The sequence below is a fragment of the Neodiprion virginianus genome, chromosome 4 (assembly GCF_021901495.1).
Source record: "Neodiprion virginianus isolate iyNeoVirg1 chromosome 4, iyNeoVirg1.1, whole genome shotgun sequence".
Lineage (NCBI taxonomy): Eukaryota > Metazoa > Arthropoda > Insecta > Hymenoptera > Diprionidae > Neodiprion > Neodiprion virginianus.
Window position 1 is genome coordinate 22453702 of NC_060880.1, and position 22630 is coordinate 22476331.

Consider the following 22630-nt stretch of genomic DNA (forward strand, 5'->3'; position numbering starts at 1 on the left):
AAAAAGGGTACTGTATAATTATAGATGAAAAAGTACGGTATACAATAAACTTAATTGTTTTGGGCAACTGAATTTTTATTATATCGATTTGATTTCGTCAGGTGATGGTCAGGCATGGAATGATGCACCTTTAGTAATCAATTATAACTTTAAACAACGTTTCGGCAGGCTCCGCTCACCATCATTATGTTTCTATCATATAAAAAATCGCAATCTGTTACATGAATTACATCTGATCACTAACTGTCACTTTAAAAACCTTGCACAGCTAGGTAATTATTAATCTCTATTGTATCTAAATACTTTTTAGTGTTTTCGAATTTAATACTGTACATAAATGCCAGCGTTTAATATTTCATCTTATTATTAAAATTACTATGAAAGATTAAATTATTTAACACTCGCATAAATCGCCATTCCTTAATGCTTGCAATGTTTATTACATGGTGTTCCAGAAGGAAGTGAATACCAACCTAACTATAGTAACCGAACTATACACTTAATATTAAATTTGACAACAATCTTTGAAAGTTACATACCTGTTTACATATTTGTTAATCAATTCCGTTCATCGAAGGCCTGTTACAAAACATTAAAAAGACACTATTGAAAGAAAACGTCAATGTTTCATATGAAATTACCAACACTTTTAACAATATATTTACGTCGTTAAAGTCAAAAACCGCCAAACTTGAACAAATCAAGATTGTATATAAAATCGAATGTAAAGACTGTGATAAAGTGTTACATACGCTAATCGTCACAGCATCTGAAAAAAATGAATTGCAAATCATAGTATGATGTAAAAACGCGTGATCCAGATAGATCGGCTCTGGCTCAGCACTCATTAGTTGAAGGGCACACTTTTGACTTTGGAAATTTAAAGATAATTGACCAAGAAACCGACTGGCATAAGAGGCTTATCAAGGAGATGATACACATTTCTAAAAACAATACAGTCAACAAAAGAACTGACATACAAAACCAGAGTCACCTCTATTCGGACATCATTTAAATTGGCAATAGGAATTGGCATAGACTATTATGTAAACAATTAGGGCAGTAGACTAACAAATATGTAAACAGGTAAGTGACTTTCAAAGATTGTTGTTAAATTGAATATTAAGAGAATAGTTCGGTTGGCATAGTTAGGTTGGTATTCACTTCCTTCTTGAACATCATGTAATGAACACCCCAAGCGGTAAGGAATGGCGATTTATGTAAGTGTTACATAATTTAATCTTCCATAGTAGTTTTAATAATAAGATGAAATATTTAACGTTGGCATTTATGTACAGTATTAAATTTGAATATACTAAACAGTATTTAGATACAATAGAGATTAATAATTACCTAACTGTGCAAGGTTTTCATCGTGACAGTTAGTGTTCAAATGTAATTCATGTGACAATTTGTGATTTTTTTATATTAAAGAAACCTGATGATGGTAGGCGGAGCCTGTCGAAACGTCATTTAAGAATATAATTGATTCCTCAAAGTGCATCATTCCATCCGTGACCGTCACCCAACGATATCATATCTGTATAATATCTACACAGTCACGAACTTCAACTCATCTAAATTTTTATTGGGGTTTCAAATTTTTTCCTTTTTCTTTATTAGATATAATGTTAATGTCAGTTTTCGTGAATCAAGCAATATTTGTTAATGCACATCATTTGAAATGTCATATCTACTCGCTAGATTACATTGTTTTTTACAATTCATTTTCAAACCATCATCATTGGATTATATTTCCAGTCATGAAAGTTTTAGGTTCCATGTTTTATATAAGAAATATATGTTGAAATGAAGGTAGTCTAAATTATGTTGCGAATGTTACTCAGTCAGGATTATCTGATTTATAGGACAGGGAAATCACATCCCTTACCGTTGCGGGATAATGGTAATGTCACTGTGACATTAACTCTGAATAGCCAGGCTGCAGATGATATCATGGGAGTATTGAAGGACTTAGCCAATATCTTAAACATTGCTCCACCCACGGGTTATCAAATAATTGAGCGCACAACTACCCCACCAAGTCAAAAGTTGGGACTCTACAGAACAAAAGGAAAAGATGGTAAAGAAGGAGGTAAGATTGATGACAGTGATATTCTACTATTTACCGGGACATTGATGAATTAATTAAATCATTAAATGATCAAATAAATAGGAACAAGCCAAAAAACCATAGTACAGTTTTCAATGTTCGCAAAAAAGTTTTCGGATTCAGTTTGTATGATCTAATTAGACTGCAAGCATCCATATTGAAAATTTAAAATAGATTTTAGAACTGAAAGTATAAGTTTGTCTCATGAGGAAACCTCATCAATATTAGATGAAGTGTGATTTGAAAAATGTATTTTCTTGCTGATTAGCTAATATTCACAAAACCATTAGTACAGTTTGTGGTTTATAAAACTAGTGGTTCTATAAAAAAAAAAACATCTTTTGCGATGGAAATTATTATGAGTTCTTTTAGAGATTTCTTTCGTAAACTGGATTCAGATTATCCCGAGGTTTTCATTGGATTTATAGAAAAATTTTTCCTGTTGAGGTAATGTGGTCCCTCTTAGAGAAATTGGCTGTATACGGCGGAAAGCGCTTGCATCACATTATGTCTGGTTTTACCATCAATGAAATCCTATGAACTAAAGATTCAACCAGGAAATTCACTCTTCGCATCTATGTATTAGTCGATCAACCGACATATCAGCGAACTTTAGAGTTGTAATTTTGTTCGGTCTGCACTTGGATATGTTATAATATGCACGAAGGTATGGAATTTCTCAAATTTTTAGATCTTACCGCTCACAAGAAAATTGAAAAATACCTTGATCAATTGCATTCCGTTATCGAATTGAACTTTTGTCATTGAATTTTTAGCACTTTATTTCCTATATCTTATCGGCGGAAAAAAGATGATTTTATGAGTTCTTTATTTAACAAAAAATTCATCTTTCCGAATATGAAATCTACTTTGAGGTAGATATTTTCGACATTTGCTGTTCTAGAAATATATGTAAATGCCCAAAAAATAGGCGGTTTTCATTTCTACATGTGGAAAAGTAGATATTTTGACGTATATCTGGAAATTTTTGGAGTGCGCTGAAAATACGTAATATTCATTGGGTATAAATTTTCTAGGAATCTCGAAAAATCGAAATTTTATCCCACCTTGAAATTTTCAGGATATAGTCCAATCCATCTCTTCTTCCACATAAACAAATAAAAAGAATTAAGTCCATATTCGGGAAGATCAGACCAAAAAAGACAGCAGGTGATATTTTTTTTCTAACCATAGGAAGTGTTGAAAATTTGAGATCATATGTTTTAATTTGAAAGCGTCATAAAATTGATCAACGTGTTTCTCGAAAACGCTTAGGCCTAAAAGCCTAAAAATTGGAAAATTCTCATACCTACTGTGTACACTATGAGGTATCCAAATTTCATCCAGATCGAAGTTTTGACCCTAAAATGCTAGCCAGAAATTGGTGGATCATCCCATGTAGTGTATCTGTGGTTCTTTATATTTTTTACACCAAATTTGCTTTTATTTTAATAAGTACGTTTCTGTTGATTTTATAGCTCCTATAGATATCCAAAGCATTCTCAACGGAGCAGCTAAGTTCTGTCGTCACTGTGATGTGGTCATCCTTAACAGTTTGATACGGAAAAAGGTTTCAGATCTACCTTTCTTGAGTAAAGAAGAATCTGAGCCTGGCGAGGAACTTTGCTTTTGTTCAGCAGCGTGTTACATGCAATTTGCTCTTATTCATAGATCACCGACAGCCACTCATGAAAAGGTATGCTTAATTACGATTTTGTTAATATCTTTTATAACAATTGGTTAATATGTACCAATTTACTTTTAATTTCAAAGTCCGTGTGAAAGCTTCTTTACATACGATTTATACTCTATGAACTCAGCCCCTTTTTTCAGCTCTCATTGATATTTCTGATAACAGTTCAAAATGTTGAACTACTTGAAAGTGTACTCTAGGATTCTTTCGGAAATTTTCTCCTCACCTAGTTCGTTATTGAAATTTTAGTTTTTTATAACTATAGATCCAAAAATGGCTAAGTCACATCAAAGAAATTAATCTGCAAATAAGTTTTTTTTTTCTTTAGCAACTTTTGAGTAAAATAAGATTCATACTTTTATGAATTCACATGTCAATATCATTGAAAAACAAATGGAATTTACATTTTTCTCTTGCTAAGGCAATTTTCGTTTTGTTGTACATTTTACAATATTTAAGCGGCATCGAACTTCCTTTCATATTGCAACTGAAAGTTAGATTCGACCAAAAACGGAAAATTCTCATTTTGTCCATTGGTCCAAACTAATGGACAGTACAACAGAGCGATGTTTTTCCAAAACACTTTTTTGATTTTTAGATCTCAAAACACTTGAAAATATGTCAGAATTAGCAAAAGTCCTTTCTTATCCAAAACCAATATTTTTATTTTTATTATAAAGTGACCAAAAATAAAAATGAATCTACGTATAATTATGTCAATTTGGACGCAAAATAGGTTGTTCATTTTCGTGAATTACGCGCTACTCAAAAAGGTTATTTACATACAGTAAAGCGCGATTTTTTAGGAATATTTTCATTGAAGTTTCTCCTGATCAACTTCCAAAGCTCTATCTCCGTGCACCTTGCTCTTGTGTAATACTTCATTTCCTAGTATTTGCGTGGCTCCTAGAGTTATGAATTTCTTATCTGTAAAATTTACATACTTTTAAATGTAAAAATTATACAGGCAGCAACAATTGTCGACCATCTGTGCCAGAACTCACTGTCTAGAATTGCTGACATGGAACTGAAAACTGAAGCTCATGAAAAGAAATTTGTTATGCACCGCTCAGCCGAAAGCAATGATAATCTGAAACTAGAAGCAATGGAAATTGCGACAGAAGTCAAAATTAAAACTGAAAAAGATGTTGATATAGATACTGTTCATCTGAAAGAAGATTTAGTTGATGAAAAACGACCGAAAAAACACCCAGCTACCGAACAATTAATTGATGATTCTATCGATCCCCCAACAAAAGTTTGGAGAGGTCTTCGATATAAGTTATGGACACCAGGTGCTATCCAACCAGCAACAAAGTACAAAAAACCCGTGGATCGTGAGATCACAGAGGTAATTAACTAGTATTGAAAGAATATTATAATGAACAATTTAATTAGAACAATGAACAGGCGATTTATAAATTGAAACTGAAGTTATATAAACTCTTCTCAGTATTTACACCAAAATATCTATACAGTGGATATTTTTTGAAACAGGCCACTAAAATACTTGAGGTAACTGCTTCAAGGAATATACCCTGTTTATTTAGTTGATGATAAAAATAAATGTATAGGATATTCTGTATGAATTGAAATTATTTTAGGCATATGGTCGAAATTAGAAAAGGCCTGACCCAGATTTTACTCAAAATTGTGCGATTCCATTCGTTCTGCAAAATTCTAATACACATGTTTATATCGCAGGGAAAGTTACTTTACAACTAGGAACAGAAATATTCTCATTTTAAACTGTCTATCACTGTCCTCTTTTTCCAGAAACAATTGTATGAAGAAAATTTCACAATGCTTATGAGTCCAAATTGCATTAGAAAACTTTTGATTTTAGATTTCTTTCAGTTATTGAGTGAAAAAAAGGGTCCACTGAAAATACACTTATCACACTTTTTTCACTATGAATCACCAACCTTAAGGTTGGGTGTCAGTGTTGCAAATTTTCAATTACATATTTAATTCAATTACACATTCAACTACAAATTACTCTTGTGATGTGTAGCTAAATTATTTTACTGCAAATTACTGTTCTGAATAATGAAAATTTGCCTGTTGCGTATTGGCTTTCTTGTTCAAGAACACAGTGTAATGAAAATATTTCATCCATGACATAATCTTTCATTTCTGCAGATGCTTTTTCGTTTGGGTGTTACTGTAATGCCCGTAAAGACCGACGACAGTCGCCATTGTCTGTTTTGCAATAGTCAGGGTGATGGTGCTGCGGATGGACCCGCAAGATTGCTTAATCTGGATGTTGACAAATGGGTGCATCTCAATTGTGCTTTGTGGTCGGACGATGTATATGAAACTGTGAATGGTGCTTTGATGAATTTGGATGCAGCTCTGCAACATAGTCTTGTTCTAAACTGCATGTTGTGCGACAAACCTGGAGCTACTGTCAAGTGCTTCAAAATGCGTTGTACAAACGTTTATCATCTCGGCTGTGCAGTCAAGGATGGTTGCGTCTTCTACAAAAACAAGGTAAATGAGTGCTTATAATGGATCAGTCATATTCAGGTTGGATTGATAATTGGTAATTGATTTAAGAAATTGTAATTTTTCAGAGTACGTATTGCTCGCAACATGTCCCGAAAAATGAAAAAGATAATGAATTGACAACTTTATCGGTATACCGACGAGTATACGTGAATCGTGATGAGAACCGGCAAGTAGCAGCTGTGATGCACCATTCGGAACATAATCATCTTTTGCGGGTTGGAAGCTTGATATTCTTGAGTGTGGGTCAACTGTTGCCACATCAATTATCCAACTTTCATACGCCAAATTTCATCTATCCAGTTGGTTACAAAATAGTGAGATTTTATTGGAGCATGAAAAGACCGAATAAACGCTGCAGATACGTATGCTCGATTCACGATGTATCCGGACGACCGGAATTTCGAGTATTGGTTCAAGAACCTTCGCAAGAGGATGTTGAGTTGCGAGATGCGACACCTCGTGCCGTCTGGAATCGCATTCTGGAACCATTAGCTGAATTACGCCGCACCACACACAGTGTTCAATTGTTTCCACGTTACGTTTCTGGGGAGGATTTATTTGGTCTCACTGAGCCTGCGGTTGTCCGCGTCCTTGAAAGCCTTCCGGGAATTGAAACTCTTACAGATTACAGATTCAAATATGGGAGAAATCCTTTATTGGAACTGCCATTAGCTATCAATCCCACTGGTAGTGCAAGAACGGAGGCTCGTTTGAGGAATCAATTGCCGTGGAAAAGGCCGCATACCCAGCGAACTGGCTCTTCAGCGAGAGCGACATTCGTACCTACGGCAACTGTTGCTGGGGAAGTAGCGTGTCCTTATTCAAAACAATTTGTACACTCTAAAAGTTCACAGTATAAGAAGATGAAACAAGAATGGCGGAACAATGTTTATTTAGCACGATCCAAAATTCAAGGCCTAGGATTGTACGCAGCTCGGGATTTGGAAAGACATACTATGGTCATTGAATACATTGGGGAAATCATTCGTTCTGAACTAGCTGAGACCAGAGAGAAGCAGTACGAAGCGAGGGTAAGTTGTATTGAAATTTATTTGGGACTCGAATAGGATAGAAATAAATGACTGATTTCCACCTCTATAGGGGAATAACCTGTAGTATTGTGCAGGTTAATTTGTCTAATATTTGCTCCAGAAAAAAAAACTATTGAAGGCGTCATATAGGTAATTCAATGCATTCGTACCCATGATATAATATCATTACTAGCATCCACACCAGACTTTAGCGGATAGTTTGATTTTTTGAATTGAGACTGTCTGGGTATCTGCATTAGTTTTGAATCAAAGTAGTCGCAATGCCAGCCGAACGGATAAATCATGAATGAGAGTAGCTTCAGCAGCCTAGTTTAAGCTTCTGCTACCACACTGGGGTTCAGTACCATACGGAAGGTCTGTAATTCCAGCGAACTGTTGCAGCTAACAATAAAGGTTAAAGATGTATAGACTATCGTGGCTGAATCAAAAGTTAGGAAAGGAGACAAACTGTGAAAAAAAGCCCCAAAGGTATTATTTTCCCCAATTATGGTGAACACGAATGAGACAATGTCCCTGCTAACTAATAGAAATGAATCTGAGCAAATTTGAGTAACATAAACTGAGATATCCACCATTCGGGAAAAAATTTTATATTTCAAACCTTCGAAATGATTAAACTCCGACGATTTTTTTTTACCAATATTTTTGAGCTTATTCTGCTTGCTGACCAAATCCCAATAAATTTTCGGAAAAACTTGTACAAAATTGTCCATCATAGTACTATTATAAAGTGCAAATGTACTTGTTGCGTGGTGTCCACTGGTGAGGGAATTTTATAATTAGTCAATAAATTTTATGGCGGTGTGACAGAACGAGAAAGAATAAAATTTTTCCTACAAAAAGAAATTGTAAGAGCAATTTGTTTTCCACTTGCTCGGTTCCATAACAAGTAAATACATTTTAAACGTGGTTTTGAAAACCTATTCATTTGGAGACTTATTCGTTAGATACTCGAATCGACACTATTGGTTCGGATTTTCGTCAGTGAGAAATTATCATTTGATCAGGGAACGTCAGGAAATTTTTTTTTTTTACTATATTTAGTGGCCATCATCTGTTGACAAACAGTTATATCGTACTTGTACAAATCTATTTTTATACACGCTAGAGATAACTCTTTGTAAAAGTTATTTTCGGGTAATCTTTGGAGAGCTCTAAGATCATTATAAGCTCAAAAAAATAAGAATTGAATGGAAAAAGCCTACAATTTAATAATATTGAACGTTCTAATTCCAATACCGTTTCTCATATTGTACATATCTGAACCTGTGGTATTGGAATTCCATGCATGCCATGCTGTATTTTTCAAGGTACTCCTTTCGTAATTTTACTGACGAACTTTAATTTCAGTTAAATATACTTCCTGTGTCAAAAATTGTTCTTGAGATCAAATTATTCTAGGTCATCTAGGGACACGATTTACAGGGACATCAAAGGTCAACAAAATATTTCAATCTCGAAAAACTTTCGTTTGCGTAAGATACCGTTTCCACATGAATTATAAAACCAAGAAACCAGGTTGGTTTGAGAAGAGAATATTTAAATTGGAGCTCGTCTACATTCATCTAGAATATTCTGTTTCTAATATTCAAATAGACTAGTTTTAAAACTCTCGCACGGTAAGCTTGCTCAGGGTCGGATGCCTTGTGTAATTGGTTTTTGTGCTCGTGCGCTCGCATACTCGTTGTCAGTGTTTTAGCAGATGACATAGTTGTAGGGGAGACTGGGGCACGATGGACTCCCCAAAGAATTCTGTTATTTGCTTTACAGTATACAGAATGTACACTGTCTTTGTGGATGTGACGCAAACCAAATCTGCCCGTAAGATTTTTTCTATATAATGTTACAAATCACGTTTACACATGCATGTAAGTATAACGTATTGTGATTTTATGACAACAAATTTCGTCAAAGAATACCACAGAACAATCAGCTAAGTGCTAACAGATTTGAAACACGACGCACAGCAATTTTAGCTGTAATTGAACGACGTTATTGTCATGTATTTGTATGTATACAATGCCAACCACTCACCAATTGCAATTTCTTGATCTTGGTCGTTCGGTTTTTTTTTGGATTCAGAATGTTTCCTCAAGCACGCATATTGGTTTGATAGCACAAAACATGACGTTTTCAATAATCAAACTTGTAAACTTGAAAATTAGTCCGGAAGGTCAAAAGTTGTCAGGTCAAGGACCTGGACAGCCAGAACTACGGAAAATTAGTCCTGAAGGTCAAAACTCACCAGATCAAGGACCTGGACAGCCAAAACTACGGACCGCTTGTCCTGGAGGTCGAAATCCACCAGGTGGAGGACCCGGACAGCGAAATCTACGGAAAAATAGTCCTGAAGGTCGAAAGTCACCAGATCAAGGACCTGGACAGCCAGAACTATGGAGCGCTTGTCCTGGAAGTCGAGTTTCACCATGTAACGGACCTGGAGCGCAGGAACCACGGAGCGCTTGTCCTGGAAGCCGAGTTTCACCAGGTAACGGACCTGGAGCGCAGGAACCACGAAGCGCTTGTCCTGGAAGTCAAGTTTCATCAGATAGTGGACCTTGTGCGCAGAAACTACGGAGCGCTTGTCGTGGAAGCCGAGTTTCACCAGGTAACGGACCTGGAGCGCAGGAACCACGAAGCGTTTGTCCTGGAAGTCAAGTTTCACCAGATAGTGGACCTTGAGCGCAGAAACTACGGAGCGCTTGTCCTGGAAGTCAAGTTTCATCAGATAGTGGACCTTGTGCGCAGAAACTACGGAGCGCTTGTCGTGGAAGCCGAGTTTCACCAGGTAACGGACCTGGAGCGCAGGAACCACGAAGCGTTTGTCCTGGAAGTCAAGTTTCACCAGATAGTGGACCTTGAGCGCAGAAACTACGGAGCGCTTGTTCTGGAAGCCGAGTTTCACCAGGTAACGGACCTGGAGCGCAGGAACTATGCAGCGCTTGGTCAAAAGTCACCAGGTGAAAAACCTGGACAGCCAGAACCACGGAGCGCTTGTCCTGGAAGCCGAGTTTCACCAGGTAACGGACCTGGAGCGCAGGAACCACGAAGCGTTTGTCCTGGAAGTCAAGTTTCACCAGATAGTGGACCTTGAGCGCAGAAACTACGGAGCGCTTGTTCTGGAAGCCGAGTTTCACCAGGTAACGGACCTGGAGCGCAGGAACTATGCAGCGCTTGGTCAAAAGTCACCAGGTGAAAAACCTGGACAGCCAGAACTACGGAGCGCTTTTCCTGGATGTCAAGATCCACCAGGTGGAGGACCTGAACAGTCAGAACTACGGAAAATTAGTCTTGAAGGTCAAAACTCACCAGATCAAGGATCTGGACAGCCAGAACTACGGAGCGCTTGTCCTGGAAGTCGAATTTCACCAGGTAGTGAACCTTGAGCGCAGAAACTACGGATCACTTGTCCTGGACGTGGAGTGTCAACAGGTAGCAGACCCGGAGCGCAGAATCCAGGAGGTAAAGAACCCGGTACTTGAAATTTATGGAGCACGATTCTCATACGTCCTCTCTACTGCGCGATTGTTTCCAGACTGAGGAATTCGGCTAGCTGATTTTCGTCGTCGACCATTAGAATAGATCGATGACGTCGAGATAGAAAAAAATTTGGGTGACGTCACTTTCTGAACATCCGACATCCGAACATCCAAACTTTGGTTTCGAACTTTAGTACTATCTATGATACGATGTATGATATACGATGTATGATATATGATGTATGATGTATGATGTATGATGTATGATGATATTGAAAGTTCTCGAACTGAAAAACTGTACAATGTAATCTACACATATTGAAGTAAACGTGTACGAGATATGAAACAATTAATCTGATTGATCTTTAGATACCAAATGAACGTATTAGTTCGTGGACAGTACAAAGTTTCCAAAAAAGTTCTTGAGTGTATTAAAATATCGACCTATAATCTCTTCATTCGGCCCATATGCCATGTTATGTCTGGAATAACATATGTGACACTCGAGTGATCCGTGGTCAGTACTATATGCCTGTAGTACTGTCCTTATACCTTGGGACACCATATCAGTCCAGTTCAGTCCAACTCAGGATTTTATCGTAATGTTACGTGTTGCCGGTGTAATGCATACGTACTGTAATGGTACAGTTATTCTGTCAATGAGCACTGCACATTACAAGATAATTCTTTTTGTAGTCCGGTTATTCCACAATATCCTGCCCAAACTTACCATATCTTTGACTATACATTGCTTCATATTTTATTACAAAGCTAACCATATAAATTATTGCAGTCAAAGAAAAATAAATTTTTTAACTTTCATTGCAACAGTGTATGTATTTGACTTCAAAAACGGGTTTTTTATATCACTAGCAGAAATCTTGCCAAGCAAGTTGTCCGCGCCATTTTTCATGTAAAATCCATAGAATAAATAGTCTATATTTCATGTATATTAAGATATTTTCTTTGGTAGCAAAATTTTTGTATTTTTATATTACTAACCATTGAAACTACTGACTTTGCCCTCTATGTACACTATTGAAAAGACTGCCTAAAAATCTGTTGTTTGACTTTCGGTTATATAGTCAATAATTCAACTGCCAAAGGTATTTGAAGAACAAATTTTTACACAAAATTGACTTTTGAGCCAAGGCTTCTAACTTTTGAACTATTTGAGCTACAGATTTTTCCTCACAGGATTTCTTCGTACAGAATTTTATTTTCTCCAAAATACTCTCAGAATCAAGTTCATATTATGAAACGTGGCTGAGTAGTAACTTTTTTTTTCAAAGGACCTCTTTTCTGTGTTGCTGAAATAGGAAAACTACGAAGTTTCGAGAGTGACCGGTTGAAATTGGATTTAAAAGATTCCCTTTTGCAAGGACCTTTTTTTTCTATTTACAAGTTTTGCTGATTGAAGCAAACAAGCAATTATGGTTTCCAACCGAAACACTCTAGTGCTTATGATTTCTACTGAAGATAGTTGTACAATTTTCCCTGTAACGTTGTCAAGAATAATCTATTTGAAAAAAAAAGATTATATTGTACGTAGATATAGCACGTTTAAGGGATTAAAAAAAAATTGAAACGTTGAATTCTGCTTCATGTGGATGTTGAATTTATTGAGTACATTGAGAAATTGAACTATTATGCCTTTACAGATTCCCCCACTGGTCTCTTGCTTTTAAATTATGTACTCCTTGCATCTGTTTTCCTTGAGAGCAATGCCAAGTACGTAGAGAGTATGTGGAATGGAAATAATACTTAGATCCATTCACTAAATTAATACCAAACACTTCGTTTCGATTCCAGATATCCTCTGCGTACTTGAAGTCACCATCGAGAAAAATGGTGCACAGCGTCCTGTCCCGTAACTCACGCATAGTAGAGCCATAGCAGTTTTATGTGAAAAAATTAGAACAAGAAAGTATAAATAGAAGACTTTAGTCAGGTAAGCATGTGAAAATGGCAAAGATTTTTGATATGCACCCTGACGAAAGTTTGGTACTGATAAAAGAAAATGTATTGCTTGACCCAAAACGCCCTCAGCTCATCCCTCTTTTGACCCTCCGTTTTTGTTTGCTACACATCTATACATCGTTTATAAATATATTATCTGGACACATATTTTGATGAAAGATATTGTTTTAAAAAATCAAAAAGGTTGCTTCTTCAACCGTCAATCAATCGTTTTTTCTATGATTCTATAACGCCGCCTAGAGCAGAAACATTTTAACAAGATGTCTCTCATCAGGGAATTTCCAGAAATCAGGCACAATACCTGAAAGTTTACACATCCATAAATATGATCAGTATGTTCTACATTTGTAGAAAGCAAACGCGCACAAAAAAGTTTGTGGGGTAAATCAAACTAGAGTTTTTGTTAATTTGATGAAAAAACGTAAAACTTGCCATTAACCAAAGACTCAAACTGATTCACACTGTTCAATATATATTCCTGAATCAAACAAATGGCAATGCATGATTTTCTTCCGTGCAAATACATATACGATGATGTATTTTAGGAGCATGGTTCAGGTCTCTTTCACCTATATCTTTTACGTAGTCATATGTTTGGTAGTCAAAGATAAAAGGTGATATATGATACATCGATAAATGTATAAAAAGTCAGATGAATAATAAATACATGAGCCAATTTAAAATCTGAGGTGTGGCAAGTTTATTTGATGTGGAGTCGCCTAGTAGCGAACTACCGGAAAATACAAAATTTCATATCATTATTGCGCAAATTATAATAAAAAGAAATTATAATATCGAATTGTACAGCTATTTAGTAAATATTTTGATATATGGTCCTTTTAGCTTGATTAATACCAGCCTTCTTTGAACATCGTTACCTTGAATGAGTTCACTTTTGTGCTTGCATATTCATTGGAGTCTATAAATAATACTGCATAGAAAGCTGTACATTTGAATCAGAATTTCAAGTGTTTGTATGTCAGTAGAAGCTTCCTGCAAAAGCTTTTCTTTCAATAAGCTTCGTCTGTGTGGTATTCAATGCTTATGTGGAAACTAATTATATTGAAGTTGACATTTTTTGTCAAATATACATACTCATATTATTGTAGTGTAGAAACACATTATCTGACACAAGTCTCTGTGGAGTATTGTCCTGGTTTTTGCCGACTCTAATTACTAACTTCAGACTCAATGTTTCACCTAATTGTTTAATAATATTTAATTTTAACAATTTCTAATAATGTACTCCATTAAAAATTATTTCACTTTCGTTAGATTTCTTTACAGGTTTTCTAATATCAGTGATTTGTTTATTCAGGTGCAATTATTCAATATATGGAGTGGAATTAGAAGCTTAACTACTGCATACCATACATGCATATTATTAGATAATTCGATTAATCAAGTAAATGAAAATGATCCAAATTTCCTTGAAAAATATTTAATATAGGTGACTGGGAAATTAAGTTTCAGGAGTAGCAATTGATAAATAATATCACTATTGAAAACCTTAGCTCAATCTAATCTGGCGATTGATCGATTAATAATCACGTGTCCCTAATATACAACCTTATAAAATGGCTATACATGTACATCAGAAACAAATTGATTCGAATAAATGTAGAAAGTTAACAACAAACTAAAAACTGCATCATCTCGAGGTACATTGTACTGGATATGTTGGGTTTTAATAACCCTTTAATTAAATAGCCACAAGGTAGTGCAAATGGTACAAATTTTGAATGGTGTTTAACAACAGAAAAACAGAGGTTTGATGCGAAAAGAAACTGATTGTTAGAAACAGAGATCGTAATTCTAAACAGTAAATCGGACTTCGCAAGTGAGTCTGGCATAGAATTATAGAGATAAACTGAATTATAAGAATAAGAAAGAAATAATAAACGAAGCATATTTTAACTACATAACGTAATTTCACACCATCATAAAAACTAAAAAGTCAGTAACCGTCTGTAGAAAACGGAACACACCTGGTCCCTCGATTCTAGTATAAAGACATTCTATCATTCTTTACATTCTAAGATTGAATTACATTAAATAATTTACAATAGTTTCAGCAAGTTATATTGTGCACATATTTTTACTCAACGAGACTATTGATGCTGTACATTATATAACTTTGAGTGAACACACTAATTATAGTTAACCATAAGTGATATGTTTTTGCTTCTTTTTAAAACGCATCGAAAAAAAAAAACGAATCGTTAATGATTCACTCTTAATGAATATAAACTTAGATGAATTTTTTCCATGTGTTACAGAATCGTGGAATTTATATGTTTCGCCTGGATGAAGAACGAGTAGTGGATGCAACATTGTGTGGAGGACTTGCTCGATACATTAACCACTCTTGTAACCCAAATTGTGTCGCTGAAATCGTTGAGGTTGAACGTGATCTTCGAATAATTATCTTTGCAAAGCGAAGAATCTCACGTGGTGAAGAGGTAATTTTTTCAACTACTTTCCCGTTCATTCTCACGCGTTACATCTTAAATCGTTAGAAAATTCAAATTTTAATGAATTCAATTTCTTTATAGTTGGCATACGATTACAAATTTGACATAGAAGATGACCAACACAAGATAGCGTGCGCATGTGGTGCACCTAACTGCCGCAAGTGGATGAACTAAAAGTCTATACACTGCAATGTTGGTATCTTTATGAAATAGGTTTTTATGCGAATTATGCCTACATGCATGCAATAGGTGTGCGTATATCTATGTACATACTTCATAGACGTATTATAATATTTAAAATGTGAAGTGCCATTATGGTTTTACTAAGTGATTTGTAGTAAAGTTGGTGCAGAGTCATCACAACATTCCTCCAAAGTTGTACAATATTAGTTTTATTTTACCAACCAGAAATCTTAATCGCTTGTATATTACCATAAGACTCTTAAAAGGAAGACAAAGTGTAATAAAAAGAAGTTAGCGGGTTCTGTATGTAAGAAAATTTCTATCTTTGTATGTTATATGTAGTCAAAGACGGTAAATAATATTGTAATATAGGATCTAATTTAGTTGTTATTATTAATGCATATATGTTGCACTGTATTTGTACATAAGTAAAAAAAAAACCTAATGTTATTTTAAATCACCAGAAAAAATTGTGTATTCTCAGAACCCCTAATTTGATGTTCCACACGTTTATAACTACAGTCCACTCTTTCAATAGTGCCCGTAAAGGGCGCGTAGGTGAATAATTTTCTGATGAAAGTAGTAACTCCACTCTCGACGCAACTCGGCGATGAAAATGCACCTAGCGCGCGACACTGTTGGAAGAGCCATAGAACTTGGCCACGAGTGAGGGAAGTGTTCGAGCACAAAATAGGAGAAGCGGCACCATTGGCAGAGCGCACTGTATGTCACTATTTTATAGTAAATAAATGCGAGTGCGTGGGTGGTTTAATATTTACACGTACACACGCACATGCACTTTATAAAGCTGATTTTGCACAACGAATGGTACGGAAATTCATATCCAAATGCCGTAACTTGTAACGGTATTTGGAAGTACTTTCTTCTTCAATTTTTTTTCTTTTCTTATGGTTCATGGACACCCCCATTTAGCAAGTTTTATCTCTCTGCCTGCATTTCGGTAGAAGCTTTGTTTTATGGGAGAAAAATTCTACAGCGAAGTCGCTCTCCATTATCGTAGTCTGCTATAAAGAATTCACCGTGGATTCGGGGATTTTCGGGAAATACTACGAGACGATACCAGGTTCGACATACATGCAACACGAGGTTTTGCAATAAAAGGCGTTCACTGAAGGTCTATAAAGACTGTTGGAGATGTCTAATGAAGATTTCCGTAACTGGAAATGGCCGAGATAAATTCATCGTCAAGCGGTGTTCGCTGCGTCGCGCAACTCAAGTCAGCAAACAGTCGGTTACGTAAAAACGACAAGAACTGATATTACGATCACGTGTACCCAGATGGATAATGCAGTGACGGATATTATTATGACTATGAAATGACCACCGGTTGAAATTTTGAGTCCATGTTGCAAGAAAATCCAGTGAACTTTAGGTAATCATTATCACAAAAGCAATAGAAAAACAAATTTCAAAGTAATCTGGGTATTTTTTCACCTGTACTATTACTTAATTGCATGGTGTAATCGGTAACTGACCTTTAAATACAAGATACACCATGTAATATTACCCAGAAAATACAATTATGTAATAATTTCAATGTCTGAATTTTGCATATGGGATAGTGAACCATGGTTAACAAGGAGCTCTTGACCTCCAATATATATGTGCAGAAAATTCTTGGATAGGTAAGTCAATTAGGAATCGAATATTTTAATTCAACCGTTGGGCCTCGGTGGGGGCCCTCCTCAGGGACAACTTTTATTTTAAAAATAATCTTATGTATTAGATGATAAGTAATCAGCATAGTCAAAGAGGAACACGCATAATTGTCAACAATTAAACAGGACGGTTACTGATGCCTTTAATTCGGCGTTTCTCTTACTTTCCCATCAATAATTTGAACCCGTGGTCGTGCGGGACTAACGACGTGTACCAAATAGTGAACCATATTAGCGTCAAAAAACTTTTTGTAACAATAATCCCCTTACTGATGTGTAATTTGCGAACATCTCGTGAATTTTTACGATATTTTTTAGTTGGAATTATAAGAGATGCTAGTATTTTTATGATGTTATTAGGTACTTAGAAAAAGTAGCAAAAAGTGCGTCGGACCAATAGCAGAGAAATGACGAATGAAATTCTTCGTTTTTTGGCTGTAGTTTTTTATCCGTTGCTCGCAGCGTATTCGGTCAGCGCCCGATCGATTCCTCTCACAAAATTACGTCGATATAGTGCATCAACGAATTGATTTCAGCAAGTTTACAGTGAAGAGAATGCATGAATTGAATATTTCAGTGTTGTATTAGGAATAAATTAATGCAGCGTGGAAAGGGAAGCTTCAGAAATGTACGTTTAATGAGTCACGCAGAAGGCCCCTCCAGCATCTCTACTTCGCGGCCCCTAAATGCCTAATCACGCCTCTCGAAAATGGAATCCTGCACTCATTTTAATCCAGGTTACATGACCAGTGTCGAAATGTCTCTGTTCTACACTATCTTTTTGTTACTACAATTAAGGTTCACGATATTTTGATCTTTGCAGCCGAAGATACTCCAAGAGTTGAAAATACTTCCAACAGAAACTTGGCTTCTGAGAATTTTCTTTGAGTGAGCTTTTATTTGAATTTCCAGAGGGGCTCATTTATTCTTACTAGTTTCAATTAAATTGAGTTCGGGTTCATAACTATATCCCCATCGCAGTCATGAATTTGGATGGTACGAAACGATAAATCAATTGCAATAATTTTATACAAGAATACAGCAATATAGTTGTCCGTTCGGGAATCCAAATACTTAACTAGACTTAAGGTGCGATAGAGACGTACTACGGCATATTGGTCTCGGCCCAATTGTAGTGTTAGATCTCATGATCGATTGAAGTAGGAATGATTCATACTCCAGACGGAGACTTATAAGATCTTCCAATCACTTAGATCACAGCCATGTTAATTTTTGGACCACAGTTATGTCTAAAAATTTGACGTGTCCAATATTTCCGATGAGTTGTTCGTTTACCTTGATCCAAATTTGACTAACAAGGAAAGTATCCCAGATCGATCTCTGCGATTTGATTTATTTTGCGATGTGTTATAGTAGGCTAAAGACTAAGTGACACGTATTTTTTTGGTCTGCCATTCAATACTTTAAGGGGATGAAATCACCTTTTAAAATAAGGTATGTCAAGGGGCGATTTGGCAGTTTCGCCCACAAGAACATAATACTTTTAAACCAAGCCAACTAGGATAGTTTTTTCATAACGAGAATTAAAAAATGTAAATTTCTCAATTAAATTTTTGTTACGAAACTCCCGAAAAAAATCAATTTACTTGTAATTTCTCAAGACAGATTTTTATTACGACATATTTAGTTGATTTTCAGAATCTCTCCAATTAATTCCTGGTTACAGTGACCATCTCGGATATCACAATGGAAGTTTTGGAGTATTGCTTTCACGATGGCACTTAAGAAAATTATTTGAAATCAAACCTGAAATTTAACGTAATGTCAGATAATGCAACTCACATTTACTTCATCTTGTACGTCATAAAATGGTATTATTCTTGTATTTTTTGGTATATTTCAACGCAGTCTATTTGTTTTAATGAACTTGTTTTAAATAACCACATAGATTATCGTGCAACCAAAAATTGATATCGTTAAAAATTCATATAGTTAATCCTCTCATACATCTCGACTATTTCTAAATTCACTATAATTAATAATTTTTAAATTTCTGAAGTCTATCAGATGCATAAGTTATTGAAAGATATCAACAATTTTCATTCTTTTGTGACAACATAATTTCTTTTTCATGAATCAATTTATGTACAGTGTGAGATTTTATTACAGCAGTTGATTTGAAAGCAAAACATGTCTTGGCAAAATTTCAGAACCAATTATTTATATGCAGTGCGAGCTAAACACTACAGTCCGGAATGAAGCGATCTCACAATCAGATAAACAGTCTGGCAACTAATTTACGCTATAGATAATAAGTATTAAATTAAACATACAACATATCAGTATGGACGTGCAAAGCCGTCGATTTGGTTTGATTTGGTCAGGATAACAAAATAATCTAGTGAAGTAAGTTTTCGGCAAAGCAATCATAGATGCCAGGTTCGGTTCCTGGCTTCATTGTAAATTTTTCTAGTCATCAAAAATGTTCGCATTTGATGCCTGGTACAATCAAAGTTTACACATACGTACTGCAATGTCGGCTCCAATATACAGGATTTATTAAATTAAGTATAATATGAGAATACACCATTTTTTACATGTACAACGTTATATATATGTACTTATTCCGTTAGGTAATATTTTATTTATGCTCCATTTCAATATAAGTGAATTGTGTACTTTCTTTTTTTTCCACACTTATTGTTAGTAGTTATCTTCATACAAATAGATTATTGACAATACCAAATAATATTCAACATTAAAACGCTTCAATTACTGTACAATTAATAAATTAAATATCGAAATGCAATTTACACATAGTATACTCGTATAGGTAATTCATACGTGAACACCCTGTCTGTGCACATCAAGTAAGACATTTTATTCAATCGACATTCGCTGAAAATTCGTCGTATTATTTTCGATCATATCTGCGATTACATTTCTTTCACGTTTTTATTTCAGGATTTTATCCTCTTTAGTTTTAATTGTTTTACTTGAAAACTGTACCACTCAATATGTGGAAATAAATGACAGATTCTGATGTTTGAGATTGTATACGTGCACGTAATTGTATATATTAAAAATCATGAACGCATGTATCAATTTATACGTATGCCTTTACATATCGTATTAATTAGATATTCATTTATTCATCATCAAATTGAATAAATTCTTTCGCCGTGTGACGATCCAAATATAATTTCGAAAGAGTGGCCGCTAACTTTCGTCTGTAAATGAGAATTTACAATGAATCGAGTTTGTTATAATAAATTGATATTAAAAACACGTGATTGGTGAACGAAAGCCAAGTATCATCAGAAGTTTGCAGTAATGCTCGCACTTGCCTGAATGTGTTCAAATAAACATTACGTAAATTGTGATATTTTTAAAACTTTCAGGTTTTAGTCGCTGTGTATCTCGAAATACCATTCTTTTTTAACTTCCCGTTTCGTTGTTCTCGGAGAAAACAGGAAGTTATTATGATCAGCCCGAAAGTGAAAAGTCTAGTTTTCGCAGAGATCTAGAGAATCACCTCCAACCATTTGCGGATGGACGTCTGTGTGTATCTATGAATGTATGTATTAGAGTGGTCCTTGAAAAATCATTTGTAAATTTTTACCGCCTCGCCCGTCAAATCGAGTCCAAACAATTCAAAAATTTTGGCACTTTTTATTTCAACTCTAACCCGCGCCCGCAAGAGAGTGGATTTCGCCATCTAACAATTTGAGGGGCACATTAAATCTACCCATCGAATCTCGATCAAATTTTGCAGACGGGGGTTTCTTGGGTCGCTTGTTACGAATCTAAACTCGAAATTACAAAAATGGTGGATCCAATATGATGGACCCAAATCCAAAAAGTCACTGAAGCTGCCATTCAGGTATTTTAAATCGTTAATCACGAATCTAAATTTGTATTTCGGAATTCGAATTGGATATTATTCTTTTTTTTCATTGAACTGGGAACCTGCAAAGTGAGAATGGGAATTTCGGTGGCTGCATCATGGCCAGCCTAAAGCTGCTTGTTTCTTTAGTCACTGTGTAACATGCCATAGATTAAGGAATTTTATTTTTATATGTAATTTTCGTGATTAACTGACCTTGTTCAATAACATAATGTGATACTTTTTAAAAAGCATTATTAAACTGATTTACCAAATGTTTTCATATTATAGAAACTATCAACTAATGAATACAAAATCACTGTTAACGATATCAAAACTTGTTGGGTAGTGATAAACTTACTTCATTGACACTACGCATTTAAACATACCTTTGTTCAGAGCAATTATTAAAAAAAAAAAAAAGAAGAAACTGTTTATGAAATTTCGTTAGAATTTTGATTGATAAACAGACTATTGAAGTAATTAGTTGTTTGAAACAATTTTCTCAAGTTTCATCTAAAAAAATCCTCGTTCGGGTTAATGAATTTCAGTGAAATCGAATGATTTGGGTACTCAAAGCATATGAGAAAGCAAGTCGTGTAAATTTTTATTTCTTTCTTTTCTCAAGTGGAAAGTTTCAAGTTATCTGATTGATTACGCATACTTTCAATTTAAAATGAGAATGAATGATTCAGAAGTAAACCTTATTTGATTAGAAAAACAGTCAAAAATGTGAGGAAAAAAAAACATGGAGCGGAAAACTTATCGGCTACATTCTTTGTATGGTGTTTCGACAATAAATGAAGTTACGCGTGGGCACAGCTTTTCATATCAGTATACTGATACAGGCCTTTGATTTGTAACCTTCCAAATGATGAAATAAGAGTTAAGTGACTTTGTTCAAAACTTGACGATTTAGTTTTATGGTCACATTGTTATGAACTGGACTATTCATTATATATGTAAACAAGAAACTTGTGGCAATGCGATTCAGGCTAAGGACGCTGCCGAGGGTTGATGCAAATACTTCGCATCCACCGTTTTATTTGTCGACTTTCAAAAATGATGTTAATTACATGGTCTTATAGCAAGGGAAATTTACCTTCCTTTACATTTTTTTTAACACAGGACTTCCACTTCTTCTTTTCGTTCACCTAAAGTTAATACGCGTTTGCCGAGTACAAATCGAGGAGTCGAAGAGTCAGTGTTTTCTAATTAGAGAGCATCACGATAGAGATTAACGCTATTTACCTTCTTTGCATACTATAAATAATACGAACTGGTTATTATTTGTTTTTCTGCTTTATAAACATATGAAAAATGGATTTTTTTCTAAATGCAAAGACCCAATCGTACCATGTGGCATGATGGGTCCATTACAATTGCCTCCTCAAAGTGCAGTCCGACTGCTATGTAAGCTTGAAGAAAAACGAACGTAATACTGCTTTCTAATAGTGCGGTAGAGTTGTTGGTGGAATGCATTTGTTAGTAGAAATGACGCGCAATGAATTATGTAATAACACTTTCGTTTTCCTAGCAGTTTCAAGGGTGAGTACAAAAATGGCAAACTTATTTTGGATATCAGAACTTTGATAATCAGTTGTACCAACATTAATACA

At 35.2% G+C, this 22630-nt stretch overlaps 2 protein-coding genes across 11 annotated transcripts in view; both read left to right on the forward strand.

The window, feature by feature from the left end:
* Positions 1-16317, forward strand: part of LOC124302626 (histone-lysine N-methyltransferase 2C-like) — a 75047-nt gene extending 58730 nt beyond the window's left edge. For 6 of the 10 annotated variants that reach the window (XM_046758955.1, XM_046758959.1, XM_046758958.1 and 3 more), the window contains 7 exons: positions 1869-2095; positions 3592-3809; positions 4774-5157; positions 5949-6299; positions 6383-7348; positions 15108-15290; positions 15384-16317. In XM_046758955.1, coding sequence (XP_046614911.1) covers positions 1869-2095; positions 3592-3809; positions 4774-5157; positions 5949-6299; positions 6383-7348; positions 15108-15290; positions 15384-15476 — 2422 coding nt within the window. In that variant the 3' untranslated portion in view covers positions 15477-16317. Of the gene's footprint in view, positions 1-1868; positions 2096-3591; positions 3810-4773; positions 5158-5948; positions 6300-6382; positions 7349-12660; positions 12800-15107; positions 15291-15383 lie in introns of those variants that run through there. The other 4 variants (XM_046758962.1, XM_046758964.1, XM_046758963.1 and 1 more) reach the window with 2 other exon arrangements.
* Positions 10481-10953, forward strand: LOC124302650 (uncharacterized). The gene is made up of 2 exons (XM_046759022.1): positions 10481-10831; positions 10905-10953. The coding sequence occupies exons 1-2, from the start codon at positions 10535-10537 to the stop codon at positions 10920-10922; spliced, it is 315 nt and encodes a 104-aa protein (XP_046614978.1). The 5' UTR covers positions 10481-10534; the 3' UTR covers positions 10923-10953.
* Positions 16318-22630: the final 6313 nt, after the last annotated feature.